Source organism: Dermacentor variabilis, chromosome 2 (assembly GCF_050947875.1).
Source record: "Dermacentor variabilis isolate Ectoservices chromosome 2, ASM5094787v1, whole genome shotgun sequence".
In the NCBI taxonomy this organism is placed as follows: domain Eukaryota; kingdom Metazoa; phylum Arthropoda; class Arachnida; order Ixodida; family Ixodidae; genus Dermacentor; species Dermacentor variabilis.
In genome coordinates, this window is record NC_134569.1 from 144,306,886 (window position 1) to 144,326,398 (window position 19,513).

The 19,513-nt window shown below is 49.5% G+C and overlaps 1 protein-coding gene across 3 annotated transcripts in view; it reads left to right on the plus strand.

The window, feature by feature from the left end:
* Positions 1–19,513, plus strand: part of LOC142572813 (cytochrome P450 3A31-like) — a 185,081-nt gene that overhangs the window by 14,689 nt on the left and 150,879 nt on the right. For 2 of the 3 annotated variants that reach the window (XM_075682184.1, XM_075682183.1), the window contains exons 2-3: positions 5,390–5,486; positions 14,406–14,458. In XM_075682184.1, the coding sequence (XP_075538299.1) occupies positions 5,390–5,486; positions 14,406–14,458 (150 nt within the window). The remainder of the gene's footprint in view (positions 1–5,389; positions 5,487–14,405; positions 14,459–19,513) is intronic. The other variant, XM_075682185.1, reaches the window with a different exon arrangement.

Genomic DNA, 19,513 nt, shown 5'->3' on the forward strand with positions numbered 1-19,513 from the left:
GACCCTCCTATATTTAGCACATCAGGTGAGACTGACGTGAAAGATTGGCTCTCTACCTATGAGGATGTCAGTGATCACAAGCGTGATGACCTGACGAAGCTACGTACCATCATCTTCTATCTTGCTGACGTTGCGAACCTCTGGTTCCGCAATCATGAGCGCGAACTGCAATCCCGGTCAGTTTGACAACAGCCTTCGCGGAAGCATTCGGCCGCCCGGCCTTGCGAAAACTCCGTGACGAACAGCATCTATGCCAGTGAGCTCAACAGACTGGCGAGAGTTACACAGGCTGCATAGAGGATATCGTGGATATGTGTGCCCGCGTGGATTCCACCATGAGTGAAGATGAGAAAGTGATATATATCCTCAAGGACATCGAGGACGACGCATTTCAAATGCTTCGCTGCTGTGGTCATTCTTTGCCAGAGCTTCTATGAACTGCGTCGACAAAGGGTCCTTCCGCAGTGCTGCTGCACCTGGCAACTCTCTTTCGGGCCTCACGCTTCCCTCCAACTCCACGCCCGCATCATGACTCTCCGTTCAGATTACAGACTTCATTCGTGACGAGGTGGCGCGCCAACTGTCCACGCTGCTTCTCAGTGATCGATCGCCCTCTACAGCTTGTCACATCTCTGGCTGCTTCTATTAGGCGGGTTCGTTGCGAGGAACTTGTTGATTCGCTACCTCGGCTCCGCCCTCTCCTCCAATGGCTACACCTCTGACCTATGCCGCAGTCGCAGCGCGACCTGCGCCTCCGTCAGTCGCGTTTCCTGCGTCAATGCGACCTCAAGCTGTGCCACCTCCCGAGTCGCCTTCAATTCCGCTTCGAATTCCAGTTCAGAACCGGCCCATATGTTTTGCTTGCGATTTTGCCGGCCATATCGCGCGCTTCTGCTATCGTCACATGTCATCCGTCGCAACGCAGAGTTTTCGCCGTCTCTTCGACACCCTTTCGGCACCCATCGTTATACGTCACCGCGTCGTCGCTCGCTTTCCCCCTACGTGGTCGCCAGTCACCTAGAGAGAAAAACTAGTTGCTGCTGTTCCGTAGGCACAAAGTGCAAGCATGTCGCCTTCTACAAGGCCTGCACAGTCGCCACGTAATTTATTTAATGTTTTCGTCGAAGCAGCCACCGAAACTGCGCTTGCTTTTACTGGGGCTGCAGTTTCTGTCATAGACGAAAGGCTTTGTCATAACCTGCACAAGGTCACAACGCCGTTGTCTGGTATACTTCTGCGCACCGACACAGCGCAGCGTATAGCACCGCTTGCTCAATGTACTGCAAGTGTGGTCATTGATGTCATTGTCTATGTTGTTGATTTTTTCGTGTTGTCTTCGTGTTCACATGACGTCATTCTAGGCTGGGACTTCTTGTATCACCATCGTGCCATCATCGACTGTGCCCGGGTCGAAGTGGCGTTTTTCCCGCTTGCCGATGCCTCGCTGCCTGACCCGTTCTGCAAATAAAGCCGTCAAGCTCACCGTTGTATACGATACGGACATATCACCCGAAATGTCAGTTCTTGTGCCGGTATACTGCACCACCGCGCCAGACGCTACAGTACTTTTTACACTGTCGCCTATTTTTTTACGTCGGAAGGCTCTACGTCTCCCGTTTGCTGTACTCAAGATGTTATCTTGATTATCTGTTATGTTTTTCGTGTAACCCGCCTCAATACCCTGTGACATTACTGCGTAGAGAATCACTCGGTCGTGTTCAGCCCCATTATCCGCTTCACATTCTCGGATACTTCCGATGACATGGCCTGTTATCAGCTAGCTCGACGCCCTCACTTCTTCCGTGCTGTGCTCATCTTCATAAACATTGTCGTCGTCATCGTAGTCAGACGTTCTTGAATCTGTCTTGGACGCCTATCTGCCACCTCTGTGTCGTCAGAAATTGCCCGCGATTCTTCAGAATTTTCGCTCGTCGTTTGATTGCGACCAACAATCCCTGTGACGTACGGTGACCGTCACTCAGAGCGTCCACAATGGTTCCCATCTTGCGCTACGCCAGCGATCATGCCGCGTCACGGCAGCCGAGCAACAGATAATTAACGAGCAAGTCGACGATATGCTGCACCGTTGAGTCATTCGCCCTTCCCACCGTCCTTGGGCGTCTCATGTAGTATTAGTACGCAAGAAGGACGGGTCAATGCGCTTCTGTGTAGATTACCTTCGACTCAATAAGATCACTTGTAAAGATGCCTATCTACTGCCTCAGATAAATGACGCCCTCGGCTCCTTACAAGCAGTGGTTTACGTCTCACTTTTGGGTCTTCGCTCCGGCTATTGGCAAGTGCCGATGGCCGAAGTGTCCTGTGAGAAAACAGCTTTCGTCATGCCCAACGGCTTGTAAGAGTTTACCGTAATGTCATTCGGGCTCTACAGCGCGCCCCCTACTTCCGAGCCTACGATGGCCACCATGCTTCGTAATCACATGTGAAAAACATGTCTGTGCTACCTTGATGACATCGTTGTATTTTCGACAGATTTCCCGACGCACCTCATTCGCTTGCGTGATATACCGACCTGCCTCACCTCTGTCGGCCTCCAACTCAACATCAAAAAGTGCCGTCTTGTTGCCCGCAAGTTAACAATATTGGGACACGTTGTATCGAACGACGGTGTGCTTCCTGACCCAGCCAAGCTTCGCACGGTCGCAGAGCTTCATTGCTTTTAAAGCGCTCCGCAGCTTTATGTGGCTCTGCTTTTACTTTCGACGTTCTTGTGCGCAATTTTGCAAGTATCATCGCGACACTGACCAATTTGCTTACCGCTAGCAACGGCATCTTCGCATGGTCACCTTCGTGTAACGAAGCCTTCATGCAGCTACGTCGCCTATTTACTTCGCCACCGATTCTTCCACACTACGATTGCACAGCGCCTACAGAGGTACACATGGAGCGGACACCAGCGGCATCGGACTTGGTGCTGTCCTCGCACAACGGAAAGACGGCTACGACGAGTACGTGGTCGCGTATGCGAGCCACACTTTAAAGAAACCGGAAGCTCTGTAACAGAAATAAAGTGCTTGGCCATTATTTGGGCTCTCGTCAAATTTTGTTCGTACCTTTATGGTCCCCCTTTTGAGTTTTTCACCGCCCACCACGCTCTTTACTGGCTGTCCTCGTTGAAAGATCAGTAAGGTCGCCTAGACCGATGGGCACTTCGCTTACAAGAATATGACACCCGCGTTATCTACCGATGAGGCAGGAAGCAATATGACGCCGATGCGCTTTCTCGATCTCGGATACCTACTGATTTGGCTTCAGTATCTTCGCCCTTCGCATCCATGCCACTCATCAACGTCGCTGACATGTCGGACGAGCAGCATAATGATCCCCTGTTTTCAACTGTGCTGAATTTCCTCGACGATCCATCCGTCACACGCCCTTCTCGAACACTTTGTCGCCAAGCCGCTCACTTTGCTGCACTCGACAACGACCTTTACGAAAAAAATTATTTGCTTGATGGTCGCAAATGGCTGTTTGTGATACTACGACGCATGCGTTCTGACATACGCCCTTATTTTCACACTGCTCTTCATAATGGTCACGCCGGCGTTCTAAAAACGTATACTCGTCTGAGGCAGCATTTCTACTGGCATGGCATGTTTAACTTCGTGCGCGAATTCGTGCGGTCTTGCACGGCGTGCCAACGGCGTAAAATTCGACAGCACCCTCCTAGTGAGTTAGTCACTGCCTTGTCCGACTAGGCCCTTCGATTGCGTCGACATAGACCTGCACGGTCCACTTCCCAGCAACTCCTCGGATAACCTATGAATAATTGTAGGCGTTGACCCCTTGACACGCTACGCCGAGGCGGCCTCTGCGCTCGAGGTTGCGTATTCAATCTCACGGAACTTCGTTCTTCGACTTGGCGCTCCACGTGAACTGCTCAGCGACAGGAGGCGTGTTAGACTGTCTGAAGTAATCCAAGGCCTTCTCGCTGCATGCACATCGTTCGCCGTAAGTTTACAGCCGACCACCCGCAGAGGAACGGCTTGACAGAGGGGTTCAACCGCATACTCCGTTGCATGTTGACTATTTAGGTCGCCTCGGACCACAGTAACTGGGACACTGCTTTGCCTTTCGTAACGTATGCGTGTGATACGCCACACAAACTACAACTGGCTTCTCGCCTTTTTTGTGGTATATGGACGAGAACCCTCGTGTACTGTATATCGACGCGCTGCTCCCATACCGATCCGACGCTTCTCAATCCATGCTAGTGTCTGAAGCCGCCAAATACGCAGAGGCCTGTAGGCAGCTCGCTCGTACCCTTACGGCCACTGCTCAAGGTCGCCAAAAGCCGCGACATCACAGTAGCGTGCCTACACTACGTTTTCCGGCTGGTTCCCTTGTTTGGTTGTGGGTCCCACCTCACATCCCTGGCCTTTAAGCCAAAGTTCTTGCACGCTATGATGGCCCGTACCACGTCATGGACCGTACCTCCACTGTCAACTACGTTGTCGAGCCCGTGACACCCTTACTCAACCTTAGACATCGCAGGTGTGACATGGTTGATGTCAGTCGCCTTAAGCCATACTATGACCGCCTGATTTTAATTATCACGTAAGTTGCCAGGGTGGCGCATCTTCTCTACCGGGGGCCATTGTGGTGAAGAAGACTACGAAGAAAAGGTTCTTGCGCCTGTCGCTGTGCGCGTGATTAGCGTTCGTGTACTGGCAATGTGACCTCGATTGTGTGAGACCTTAGTGCCCTATAATAAATCGTCATACTATATACTACTATCCCTACTTTGTACGGATGTTTACTAATTTTATGTCGCAGTCCATGCTTCGCCTTTCGGGCGAAAATGTATCTTTTTACTGAGGAGCAAAACTGTTTGACTTTATGAAGAAGGTTATAAGTTGTTGCCTCTATTTCAGTTGCTTTGGCAAAACGTCATATTTGCATCACGTGACGAAAGTAAATTGGGGTCATCAGTGCCATTTGGTACGCATGCTGCCTACGTCACGCCTCAACGAATATGATGGAATGTGGAGAATAGAGCTTCAGGCCAGCCTGCGAAGCACCACCTCGCTCCGTCTTCCGTAGAAAACATTAGGTCGTAGACGAGCCAGAAAAACCGCATGCCTGCGAAGAGAGTGAACCAAGTTGGCGCTTTTCAGTGATTTCGAGCCCGACTTACACAAGCAGCTGATCCAGGCAGATAGAACAGTGACGCGATTGGGTCGCCACTGGCCTGCTGCGGTCACTTTCCCTCTTTAGTACAACTGATGGTTCAGCTTTGTTACTTTGCCAGTATTTCTGCAGCACTCGCCTTCTTCTGCTCCAGTCAGCAGACTTGCTTCTTTGTTTGATAATTCATATGAGCTGATAACACTGTTTTGCACTCTTAATATTTTACATTTTCTTTCAGGTCACGCAGAAGGCGGTTTTCGTTGTTTAGAAGGCTCGGAGTTCCCGGACCTCCCCCGAACCTGATAAGTGGCAACATACCAGAAATCAAGGCTCAGGTAAACTTATACGATGTATGGTTAACAATTACAAAATATGAATACCATATTTAAATAAATATAATGTGGTCTCGGTTGTAACTCAGACCCATTTTCACGGCGTGTAACGGAAAGAGCTCAGCCCTCGATTGAAACACACACTACAATTTTGATATAAATGACATATAAATGCCATGCTCTCGATGCTCCAGTCATCCTTTTTTTCATACTAAGAGATAAAGAGTGTAGTGGTGGCTTGTTCTCACTCGGCAAAAAAAATAATTGATTGCATTCGAGCCAATGTGCAGCACGCATCACCCGCTCTCACTGGCGAACACCTCTCTGGCGGTGTCAACAGCGTCCGAGCATTTCATCTTCGGTGGCGTCTATGACATTTCAGATAACGCATTTATTAAACGCCGTGGAAACCCTGGAAACTTTCCTATATTGTGGAGCGGGCAGAAAGCTACCATGGATCCTACAGGTAGAGTTTCATATTTGACTCTGCTGAGCACGAGGTCGCGGGATGGAATCCCGGCCACGGCGGCCGCATTTCAATGGGCGCGAAATGCGAAAACACCCGTGTACTTAGATTTAGGTGCACGTTAAAGAACCTAAGGTGGTCGGAATTTCCAGAGTCTTCCACTACGGCGTGCCTCATAAACAGAAAGTGGTTTTGGTCCGTGGAACCCCATAATATTAATTTTTACTGTGCCATGTTCTGGCATGTTGGCGCTTTAAGCCAATCAGAGTAGGCACGTCATAGTTTGAGCCGATCAGAAATGAAAAAATGGCGAATTTCAGAACGTGACGGAGTTTACGAGTGTTTAAAAGAGAACCCCTACAGCGACGTGTGGATTTTCTTGGATAAAAGAAATGTTTATTGCCAATAACAATTTCTTTTCACTATGAAGGTTTTCGCTACGCAATGGAATCTAAGCGCGACAGCCTTTGTCAATTTTTTCCAGAAAATATAGTGCGAATTAGAGTTCAGTAAAGTAGGTATTCAGTGTTATCCCATGAAAAAACTAAAAATTGTCGCACTAATACCTCGAGAATAAAGGCGTGTAGGCACAGCCAATATGGAAACTGCTTCAACAAATGCTTTGGGCATTGCAAAAACAGTTCTGGTATGGCATGAAACAAGACTGCCCCCACTTGTTCTGGTGTGGGCGGGAAAAAAAACCTAAACATGCGATCGAACGTTTTTTTGAAAGGTCGGTCAGAAAGCATCACACCACTGACATCCGCAATTTCTCATTGGCAAGTTACTTCTTTAACGTTGCAGTCGCTATCACAAATTAGCGTCTCTTATTCTTACAAACAGCTCTTGCACACGAAGTGTATCTTGAATAGAGACACCGGTGTTTCACGCGGCGATGAGTGCGCCTCGACGAAGCAGAGTGCTCTAACTGCAGCAGTAGCGCGTAAGACGCCGCGTGAGGCGAGTCTGCATCTCTTGTATGCTTGTGTTATGAGCGCGTTCCTTGTACACGCAAGCTCTCGTCTGCATTGTGACTTTGCCTCGGTAAGACCCAATGAGAACTCGCCAAGCGATTCAACGCGCTCGCTTGCCCGCAACGTGTTCACCACTCGAAGAACGCTCAGCAGCATTTAATTGGACATTGTGCCAACCCAAAATTTCTAGTTGGCCCACACCCAAATTTAAAATTGGCCTACACCCAACTTTAAGTAGGTACTCCCCAAATTTCAAGTTGACCTGACTTAAAATTTCAAGTTGACCCACTCCCAAATTTCTGTTTGCCCACCCCTACTGTGGTCTTCCCCATGCATTTTCTAAGTGGACCCAGATATATATATTATTACAGTATTAACGAGAGATACTCAAGAGAAGAGCCACCGCGAGAGCGACGATGAAGGTGGTCTGGGCCTTGGCGCGAGTGAGTGTCGGCCTTACTGTCTGGCTCCAGTGTAAATAACCTGTGAATAGCCTCTTTCGTCTATGCCTTTCCACGCGTGACATTCTGGTGGAGGTTAGCGATCCCCGTCCTCGCCACGGAAATCCGAAGTGGTCGGTACATCGAGCTTGTCACCATGCCTCCCGGTGACGAGAACGCCTCTGCAACGGCTTCGGCTGGTCCGACTGCTCCAATCGTCACGGTTGCCCGACATCGCGACCCTGGTGTATTGTATTCTCTGGCCTGGAGGGACAGGACGTTGACGAGTGGATCAAGCTCTATGAACACGCCAGTGCTACTAACAGGTGGGACCCAACGATTATGCTCGCCAATGTCATCATCTATCTCGGCGGCACCCCGCGCGTGTGGCACCAAACGCATGACGACGAGATGACCAGTTGGGACAGTTCCAAGGAAAAGCTACGGGTACTCATCGGCGACCCCACCGGCGGCAAGGTTGCCGCGAGAAAGGATCTTGTGTCTCGTGTTCAGACATCTACAGAGCCGTACGTTTCATACATCCTCGACTTCTTGGCTCTCTGCAGCAAAGCTAACGATACTATGTCTGAAGCAGACAAAGTGGCACATGTGCTAAAAGCTATCGCCGAAGACTCTTTCAATTTGCTTATTTTCGGCAACTATCGACGCCATCTTAAAAGAATGCCTTTGCCTGGAACAAGCTAAGCGCCGCCGTATAACACACCACATCACGCGGCTACCCAACACTGGTACAACGTCGACATGTGAGGGTCGACCGCGTCAGACCCCCACCTATGACGATGTTACCCGTATTGTACGCGTCGAGCTCGAGGCCGCCTGCTCGCCAGCTTTCTCCGCGACGCCTCCCGATCCGCCAGCAACCACGATTGCGATGATTCAGGCCGTCGTTAGATAGTAATTTGAGAACATGGGTTTGAACACTGTGTGTTCAACGTCTCAGCCCAGCGTTCCCCAGTTCTCTAGTGGTCCTCCTCGTCCCCGGCGGACCTTTTAACGCGATAGCGTTAAGGAGCTCGTGTCGCAGAAAAGCCGGTGTTGTCGGCGTCGGTGTCGGTGTCGGCGTCCGCGGCGTTGGCCGTGAGCGATAAATCACGGCAGGCACTTCATAAATAAAAAGCAGCTTCCAAGATGGGCTGGGTGGGAATCGAACCAGGGTCTCCGGAGTGTGAGACGGAGACGTTACCACTGAGCCACGAGTTTTTTTTTTCTTTATTTTGAGCCACGAGTTCGATGCTTCAAAGCGGTACAAAAGCGCCTCTAGTGAACGCGGTGTTGCCTTAGGAACGAGCTGTTTCTAAGGCTCAGGCGTGCGTCGCTTGCTCAGGCGCACATTTCGTTGTCGCGCCGAACGCTGCGTTGCTCGACGCTCACCGCGTCCGAGGCGGGGCGCGTAGTCGCTGCGCCGTAGCCCATTGTCTTACACCCCTTGGCGGGTCGACGGGAACGCTGTCGCGTTCCACTCTTGAAGGCGAAGCTTAAGCGTCCTCCAATTTTTTTCTGTCACATCTCGCCACAACCGGTCCGAATGGCGTACCCCTGATGACAGACCAATCTGCTTCCACTGCTGTCGCACCGGCCACATCGCTCGTCACTGCCGCAACCGATGGCTACCACGTCCTATCACCCTCAAACGAACGGCCTCACTGATCGTTTGAACCGCGTCCTTACGGACATGCTATTGAAATACGTTTCCGACGACCACCGTGACTGGGACCTGGCTCTACCTTGGATTACCTTTGCGTACAACTCTTTCCGTCTCGAAACTGCTGGCTTTTCTCCGTTTTACCTCTTGTATGGCCGAAACCCGACGCTACAACTAGACACTCTGCTTCCGTCCACCAGAGCTTCAAGTAGCGATTATGCCCGTGATGCAATCGCCCGTGCTGACCATGCTCGCCAACTTGCGCGCGCTCGTCTACAGGTCTCTCAAGATAAACAGGAGCAACGCTGCCACCTCCTTCACCGTGATGTCCATTTTGTGCCCGGCACCCTCGTGTGGCTTTAGTCACCATCACGTAAAGTTGGCCTTTGTGAAAAAACTGCTTTCCTGTTACAAAGGCCCATATCGCGTGCTCCGCCAAGTGACCGATGTCACCTATGAAATATTTCTAGCCACGCCCACTACGCCCTCCGTTGTGACAACCAGTGACATTGGCCACGTCGCCCGACTGTGTGTGTGTGTGAAGTGATTTTAGAGAGAATGGAAGAGATGAGTGCAGTGCCGTAACTATCTCTCACAGAAGGACACCTCCACAGCACTGCACGGGGAAAGGGGTGTGGGGAGAAAAAGATGAGAGAGGAAAGGTGGAGGTGGCAAAAAAAAAAAGCGAATGCGGGGCTCAGAGCCGCGCTCTTAGTTGTGTCGAACTGCAAAAGTCAAGTAGTGCCGCAAGCGCACTCTTGACGATAGACGAGTGGGCAACAGGAAAAAGGAAAAAAAACAGCGCGTTGGTCGTGTCGCAAGGCAGTCCCAAACGCCGACACGAACACAAGTCCGTGCGCTCCACACTGAAAGCAGGACAGTGAAGTAGGAGGTGCCCGAGCGTCTCGACATCGGCACAGTTGCTGCGCACGGGGCTGCCCTTTCGCTACAGCCTGTGTAGTCTGGCGGCCGTCATGTAGCAGCCGACACGCAGGCGAAGGAGGAACGAGCGGTCCTCGCGGGAGAGTCCGGCACGGGGGAGGAGGCGAGGGGGCGTACCTGGCTCAGCGCGCGGGTCCGGGTGCTGCGCGCGGAGCGTGCGCAGGATCGTCGTCTTGGCCACGTCGAAAGGGGTGACGGAGGTGGCGATGGGGAAGCGATCGGAGTGAGCGTCCTTAGCGAGGGCGACGGCCGCCTCGTTGCCCGGTAAGCCGATGTGCGCCGGGACCCACTACAAGGCCAAATGGCAGCCCCGCCCGACGAGATGTCGGAGTTTTGAACCGACCTGCTGCACAAGCGGAAGCCCGACATAATCATCCGCAAGCATGCACAGTGCCGCATGCGAGTCAGATAAGATCGCAGCGGAAACGACACTGCTCAAGCCCTACAACTCTCCACGCGCCTTCGATATTTAACAGCACCGTGACGGCGCTCTTGCCGCCGAGGGGGGGGGGGGGGGCAGTATTACGATATTATCGAGAAATGCGAAATAGACGCGCTGCCGCGAGAACGACGATGAAGGTGGTCTGCGCCTTGGCGCGAGCGAATGTCGACCTGGCTGTCTAGCTCCAGTGTAAATAGTCTGTCAATAGCCTGTAAATAGCCTCTTTCGTCTGTACCTTTCCACACGTAACAATATAAATGGGTATTCTTTCTTATGTTATTTTTGCTTTAAACTGTTTCTTATCGTTTAAAATCTACCAATCATGTACATTGGTATTATCATAATGATTAAATATCTTAACGAATTGTGCATTTTTGTGTAGATACAAGGCATTACATTTTTGCGTGACAGGGCTGGGGGAGTTCGCCAAAGGATGCTTACGCATTAAAAGAGAAGGCCTAGTAGCATTTGATCATGTCACGGTATGTTTTAGCGTTATCCTCCGCCATTTCTTGGCCACCTCAGCGCGCGCTCTTTCCAAAAGGCGCAGCAGGTGAACAGCAATGTGCGGCTATCGCACTCGCACGTTTCGTTAATGCGAGTCATTATTTTCCATATGCCCGGCAATTAGCGGTATAGGGGTGATAATATTTAAATTCTCCGGAATTTAGAAAAAGAAAAGTAAGTTGCAGATAACATAATTCCAGTCGTTGAGCTGGATTATCCCAAGGGGCGGACATTATTTGCACGGGACATAGAAACATATATTCAACTGATCAAAAATTCACTAACTTCTTCATTTATTACTTTACGACACATATTGCAATGCACGAATTATAGTCGGTGAATTTGCACCGAATTTCCAGTATGACACCAGTTTGTTGATATACGCCATCAAACTCGGCGTAAGAATGCGCTGTTGTTCTAACAACCTTTTTTCCAAGAAAGCGCGCTCTTATGCATTGAAGCACGAAAGTAATTGGGAACTTCCACGTATTTCGTCCCACACTTTGGCAGCTACTATATCGAAACTGGTGCCATCCTGGAGATTCCTTTCAAGTGTGCAAACTCACTAGCTACAATTAGTCAGTCGTAATGCGGGCCGTAAATCTATTAATTATTAAGATAATTAGTGATTTTTTATTCATTAGTTGAATATGTGTATAGATTTCTCGTGCTAGAAATATCCGCCTCTTTGAATGATCTCCATCAAGGACAAGAATTATGTTACCTACCACAGATTATTTTTTTTTAATTGCGGAAGACTTAAACATGACAGCCACGTGTATTTCCGGCCTCACCACACTTCGGACTTCTGTAATACGGACAACTGCGTGACCGACAATGAAATGGAACGCCTGCACTCGTGCAGAGCAATACAATGCTCCAACTAGGCCACAATTGTGCGTACATGCGTTCCTCACGTGAGAAAGCCACCAGAGGCCTGTCACGTGCGTCACGGGCGAGTTTCTCAGTTTCTTTCCACGTCACAGCTCGTGCTTAGAGACGCCTTCTCCTGAACCGGCCCACATTCCCCGGCACCTTCGCCGCATGGCAGATAACGCTACGTAGAAACTACTCGACGCTCTATCGACACTAGGATCGGTCCAGGTCGAACAGCTTTTAAGGTTTCATCGTTGGAGTGCAAATTTCATTGTCATTTTGCTATAAACCACTTGAAATAGTAGACGGGTACGTACGATTGTGTAACACGCATTCGCTGATGACGTAGCAATGCGCGTTTCGCTCGCTGACGCTCGCCGAGTACATATGCCGAACCGAACAATCGGCATATCGCAAGCTCGCGTTGATCGGCCCGCGTAGAAATCACGCCGTAGCCGTCGCGCGATCTTCGTCACCGCCGTATCGCTGCTGGCGTCACATTCATGCTCGCGTGAGAGACACTGCTGCTTTTCTGACACAAACGCGTTGGTCCACGTGCTAGTGATTTGCGTTATCCGAAACGATGCTGCGTAGGAGACACTATACACAGATGCCGCGCAGTACCCCCAAAAAGCAGCCATGACGGCCAGCGTTGTCGACCATAACCTACAAGAGGTGGTCTCGATGACGGTCCGCACTGCCAGCGCCCTCGTAGCGGAGGAGACAGCCATCGCCTTGGCCATCACCTCTAGTCTGACCAACGAGTACGTGACAATTAATACTGACTCCCAGGCAGCTTGCAATGCTGCGTAGACAACTACCGGCAAAATGCTTCGCATAATGTGCATTCCCTCAGTGTGGGACGTTTGCTTCATTTTTAAATACTGGTGTTCCAAAGTCTCAAAATTGCACAATGGTTCAAAAGGGACGCTTTAGTGGAGTGCTCTGGATTGATTTGAACCACACGGGGTTCTCTAACGTGCACCCAAGGCACGGTGCGCGAGCGTTTCTCTATCCAGCCCCAAACGCAATGATGCCGCCGCCGACAGGATCGTACCCGCGGCTTCGACCACAGCAGTGCAACCTCGCTGAGCTACCACGGTGCCTCATTCCCACATTGCGAAGAATGTCAGTGTATACATAAAAAAAAAGACGCTAAGTTGCACGTCCTTGTCGCGGGGAAACGCGCAAAGAATCGCTGGCAAAACACCCGGACTCCGGGTGGCTCCGTATCTGCTGAGCTCGCAGTTTCGTGGCGGTAGGCTTTTGCGCACAGGCTACAGAGGCAAGGCGGGAGACTTAACGTGTCGCCATACTAATATCCGTCTTGCTGGTTGAAAAGATTCCTTGTTGTGTCGTTGCTTTTCGTGTTTTTACCAAGCGAATGCACGTCATTAATCGCCTGTGTATAAAACTCAGTCTTAGTTGCCAATAAAATTCAATTGAAAGTTCGTGCTTGTGTTTGACAAGCCTTCGTACTCTTGGTTGTGCGCAAAAACCTACCGTCATGCAATGTTAATACCCCGCCCAAGGCATTTCCAGTACCCTAGGGAGTCGCGTGTTGGTTGACCGATTTTCGGAGCCACGGGATGAGAGTGAGCGAGTCAGTGAGTGAATAAACTTTTACTGGGTCCAGCAAAATGCGATAAAATGCGCACCCGGCTAATCACACGAAGGGACTGACAGGTCTAGCCTGCCGGCCCGATCACGGGCGCTCTAGACAGCAAGGATTTGATCTTCAAAGACGGGACTTGGCAGGAGCGCGTCCCACTCCTCCTTGGTGAACTTCAGGCCCAACGACCCGCACTCTCTGAGCATGTTAGACAAAGTAGCAGCCTCACTACAGGCCACGCAAGAAAAATTCGGGTAAATCTCAGGAAATAAGGAAGAGAGAGTTGACTTTGCCTAGACCGGCTGCGGGATATACTGCTCCCTCCCACTTTTATTGCTCCCTTTGCCCTTTCTATCTTTCTCTCTCTCTCTTTCTCTCTTGTGTTCTTGTAATAAAAATTTATATGCAACGTACGTAGGCTGCATGCGCGGCTGGCCGCTATATGCAGCAATACGTGCTGGTGCAGCTCGTGCGACAGGCGTTTGTACGTACATTGCTCTATGGCGCACATGGAAGGTAATACATTTCAATGTCGGTTTCGGTGTACTTGTGAGTGACCTACAGCTTTTAAGTTAGTTCACCTCCCTTAACTTTGTTATGGTTTTGATTACACAGCATGGAGGGGTATTAGAGCTTTTTATAAATATTCGTAATCCCGTATGCATGCTATCACTAATATCTTAGCGTTATTCTATCAATTCATTTTGTTTTGTAAAACAATGTGTGGAGTTCGAAATTCTGGGGAGAAACATCGCACAACATTTTCATTACACTCAATTTCAGCTATTAAACATATGGTACTGTGTCGTACCGATGAAATTTTAGAAAATAGCTTTCGCTTAACCATTTCTTTAAATCAGAACGGCACAAAACTTTTGTTCATTGCTTTGTGTCATTATGCGCAAATATGTACTGGGTGTACACGTAAGCACATTAAAATAGCTCACCATTTATCATAAGGGTATCTTTTTTCATCCGAGAAACTCTATTTTGGTCGCAGGGATCAACAGTCGCCTTTAGCAATTGGACAAAGCAGTACGGTGATATAGTTGGGTGAGTTTGCTTTTTTCCTACTCTTGGCGCATAATCGATGTTATACCACCTTGCGTAAGACGCGCTAGTTTTACCTGTTGACTGGTAGGGAGCCTCACATACCTGGTAGATGTTGCGACAGGCTGACTGTCCTCAACGATTTGCTGAAATGCCGGGGAGCAAAAGCTGCACGGAAAAAGTACTTTCTTCTTGCCCAACAGCAACTCATTCCTCTCGGTTGAGCATTGTTTTATGGCGCAAACCCGTTTTTACTGCGATAGCCATTATATGGACACTCCAAGCGCATTTCTGCCGTCGGCTTCTGCGTGGGCGTCGGCGTCGCCATGGGGTTCCGTATAAAGTCCAAGGGCGATAACACCGTGGCCACGCGCTTTACGCAGCGTTTACTCGCGCCAGCGTTTCGACACCGAGTATCAGCAGCCATCGAGTGCACATGATGTGCTCATGCTTGCTGCGCGTTGTCGCACAATGATTATTGATTTAGTTAGCAAACGAACCTTTACAATTGATACGATTAATAAAGCTCGCAAAGGTCGTGAATATCCTGACTTCATATTTCTGTCTGCTAATTGGCTGCCGCAGTCGATGCTTCGCTTTTCGGGCGAAACGACATGTTTTTTTGAAACTAAAGCAGTTCTACATTTCTGAAGTGATGTTATGTTGCATGTAATCAGGCCAAGAAATTCGTAGCAGATTCTCTTACGAGAAGCTGCTGCTGCTATATTTGCTATTTGTAGGGCACGTGCCTCCAGGTCCGTGCTTTTAGGGTTGTGATGGTGCAGTAGTTCTGCAGGCGCTGACACCGTTTGTGGTTATAGCCTACTTTATATTTTAAAGCGTAAATATTTTATGCTTTATACGGCAATTGTTTTTAGGCATCTATACAGCTGTATGACACCTACACTTCGGAATTCATTGCACCATCGAACAATATGTGAGCTGATCAGTGCTCTTTGTCTAGAACCACACCTTGTGCCATTAAAACCCACGCACCTATCACCGTCATGATGACACTCTCGTTGTATCAGACTGACAGTGTGTCGCAAATGTTGGTCATGAGTTTCAAGAAAATCCCACTTTTTCAGATCAGTTAAAGGGAAGCTGAAAGCTTTTCCAGAAAAAAATGAGTGAAGAGCAGTACGGCGTGGTCTTCAACTCTCTGAATTCGAATATCGCATCGAAATTGAGCGAAAGAAAGCGCAAACATATTTTATTTCGACGAAAAGTGCAGCAGGAGACACGCCCAGCTCGCGCGCCTCGTTTTCGCCTGTGATTGGTCGGGCGCCTCGTGACGTCAACAATGGTGTTCGTCCGGATCGGCTGCTGCCGCTACACACGAAGCACGGTTCAAGGTAGTTTGGTGGTGTTTTGCTGAGACGGGTCATGGAAAATTTCGAGAGCTTGCGTTTCTTTGAGGAGTTCGGCGTTAAGTCCAAACTCCACGACAGCGATATTGCGCGCGACGGTGACGGGCGACGGCTTCGAGCGACAAAACGGGCCGTCGCTTGAACAGATCACTCGGTGTTGTCGCTCGATCGCTCGTTTCAAGAAATCTAGAACTCGTCGCCCGGAAATGCTATGAGCGACTAGCCAATAGTGCGAAGCCGAAACTGGATGTACATAACTCAAATACTACTGCTTGTCGCACGGAACGAGCAAACTATTGAATTTTACACGTGCAAAAATAAGAACCTAGTGCAAGACCTTCAGAAATATTTTATGCTCCTTCTTCAGTAATATACATCAACTTAAATTGATAAAGCATGCGTCACGCTAGTTTCGGCGCGTGTATTGCTGCCCTCATACCGGGAAGTCGTCGCTCAAGGCCGTCGGTCGCGTGGAGTTCGGCTTGCAGGTGACGAGTGAACGCGACAGCCATCGCCTCGCTTGTCGCGCTGTCACTGTCGCGGGCAAGATCACTTGTAAGGGGTTCATACTTTACTCCCTACATGTACGAGCCGAGTGCGAAGAGCCGGCCTCTCCAAGAAGCAAAAAATGCTGGTGCAAGCACTGCTTTCTACGCGAACGAAGGCGAAGTGTTAGCATCTCCTTGTGTTGGAAATGTTCTTTGGCGAGTATGTTTTTTGCTAAGCTGCATTCAGCGTTCCAGTGAGTACGTTTCCGGGCAAACAACTGTAGTGTTATGTTCCTGCATGCCTCCTCGTAGAACGTAAGCGGTGATGCGATCTTCGGCATTTCTGCGCTGCCCCAAAGCTGTCGGCAATCTACGCAGACGGTTTAAACGCGGAAAAAGTTTACCGGCTGTTGTAGCACGTGTAGCACCTTCATCCGCGCGCCATCCGCACGCTACTCGTAACCGGCGAATTCCGTCAGCTACGTGAGATGGTCGGTTTCTCGATGTGTGCGAGATAAAGGGGAGCGCAGCGTCCTGGCGTGAGCAGGCTTTCCAACACATGCAAACTTTACGCTTGCACTGCGTTAAAGTAGCTGCATGCAGGCTGTTTCTCAACACACGTTCGAATAGAAAATTCGCGGCGCTTGGCGATGAAACTTTCGTCAAGGGTGGGAGATAAACATGCACCTTCCGTTCAGCGTGCTATTTTTTTTTAGGAGAACCGAAAGCACGCATTATTGATAAACTCCGGTAGTAATCGTCACGGAAGTGGTTAGAGCACAACACTGTTGTTCTTAAGCGCTTGAAGTTGTTTCGCTTCACAGCAGCTTCCCACTTAGCTGAAAGCTTCTTGTCTTGCAGGAACTAATGGAACATCGAAACATCGTCGCGGCCGCTGGTGTTCGTGCAAGCGTATGCTGCACAGAACGCCGGCATGATCGGCCTACAAGTTCAATTGATGCTGCGCACGTCAACTACCACTCCTATATACACACAAACAAAGGAATGTAGGGTCGAGCGAAGCAGATTAGGACGGCACGCACGCAGAAATAAGCCCGGTCAGGCACGGTCGCGGAAACTGCGAAGGAGCGGAACACCAGTGTTGACGTCACTACGCCGCGGTTTCCGGTCTCCGCTTGCATCGTCAGCGTCAGCAGCAGCGCGCGGCGCTCGACGGGGGGCGGAGCTACAGCGCAATTTTAACCGACGATTGCGTCACTCCTAAGTGAAAAATGCCCCCCGAATATGTTACCTGCATGGTTTATAGGGTTCCCGCATCCGTATATGAGCGTCTTATTAAATTCGACAGACTCTTCAGCTTCCCTTTAAGCATGTTCTCATATTACAGGTACGACCACTGGTTGGTCAATGACGCGTGATGACATCTGTAAATGAAGACGCAATGATTGCAAGAGTGTCAACAACGAAACCCAATACCAGTTTGTCAAACACTGGCAAAGCAAATAAACATATATTGTTCTGTTTATGCGGCACTCCGACGGGCTGGTCTGGCCTTCAAGGCACTTATGATTTCGGAGTCCACGATGCTGGCAAATCAGTTCTGCGAAAATTTGAAAGGTGGAGGAAGTTTGATGGAAGAAAACATGTTCATCGAACCAAAAGAAGCACAAAACTGCAACCCAGAATGCTCTTCTGTACATCTTCAACTCCCGCAATATTGTCATATTATGTGATGCCGACAATTTGAGCCAATCAGAGAGGCCGTAGCAGCCCTGTGGGCAAAAACGAACTTTGAAGATGGCGAATTGTACAATATGGAAGGCTTTGACGATGTTCAGAATAATAGCCATAGCACAAGTTAGAAAGAAAGCTTCGCAGTTTAAAATTTGTACTGGTCCGCGGGGATGGAAACCAGGACAAACTCCTTTCAAAAGCCACCTGAACTGCGGAGCTTTCTTTATGAGAAGCCCGGACGGGTTGCCTCCCCCTTGACGGGGTACTCGAAAGTAAATGTCTTTTTATTACAGCGAAGCTGTTAGCCTCTCGGTCGGCATTTTTCGTGTCGTCGTCCGTGGGCATAGAAATAAAAGCAACAGCAAAGACAAGCGAAAAGTACATACATTCTTTAGCATCAGGCATGCGACATGCATAATAGCATTCGTTTCAATAAAGCAGAGCACAAAACAAGCATGCGAACCAATATAAGTGCTGATAAGGTGCTCCTGATGACAATGCGAAGCACGTGCGGCTCCCCGTAGACGTTTCCCGGTAACGATTGCTGTTGCGCAAGCTGCCACGGCGATGGCAGCTTGCGATGTGTGGAGTGACGTCACTAGTATTTCGTATATAAAAGAGCCAGCCTAGCAACTGATTTCATTTTATTGCAGCACCACTATGGGTAGGCAACCCATAGTCAGGACTCCCGAGTAGCAGCATAAATACGAGGAGCACCAAAGGGAAAAGGAAACGGCAATACGACTAGTGGCGGCGTGTTGCCAAGATTGCCAGTACTCCAATTACTACCATTACTCCAAAGCAATAAAGCATTGCATGCGCACCTCAGCAGTTGTATTAGCGGTATTAAATAGCTTCGCTGTGTATCTACTTTCGCAGGGCCGGAATGGCGAGTAAATTTGTTTCATTTCACATTTTTCCAAATTGTAGATTTCACCAGAATTATTTCTTCACCATGCCGGAATGTGAACTTTGACAGAACAATATCAGTTGAGTATTTCACACGAGCCAGTGTAGAGAAGGTTGCCAAAACAGTGAAACCTTAAAAATATCTCACAGGCATGACCGGCACACGCAGTAAACTCACAGCATAAGCTGAAAGAGCAACACCACAAGGAGCTCCATTGCTGGAAGCTTGCACTAGAGGGTTTTTGCGTTGTGTTCACGACAGCGATCTGAACTGTCTGCCCGGCGTCGACACCGGGCTGTAATTTGTGATACTCTCTGCACAACGGTCTGGTGAGCCTGACGTTGCCTCGTCGCAGCCGCGCGCTCAGCTCTAAGATTCACTTCTTCAGCAGCGTTTCGTACCTTGCGAGGAAGCGCCACAGTGTGTATTGACGAGTAAACACAGGTATCGAACTAAGCGGCGCATATGTCACATCCCTTAACCAGTGGCACAATACAATACTGTTGATGATGATGATGTTGAGGATGCTTTATTGGCATACCTTTTGAAATGGGGTGTTGTCAAATAGTCGCCCACTCTGCTTGAGTTAACCCGG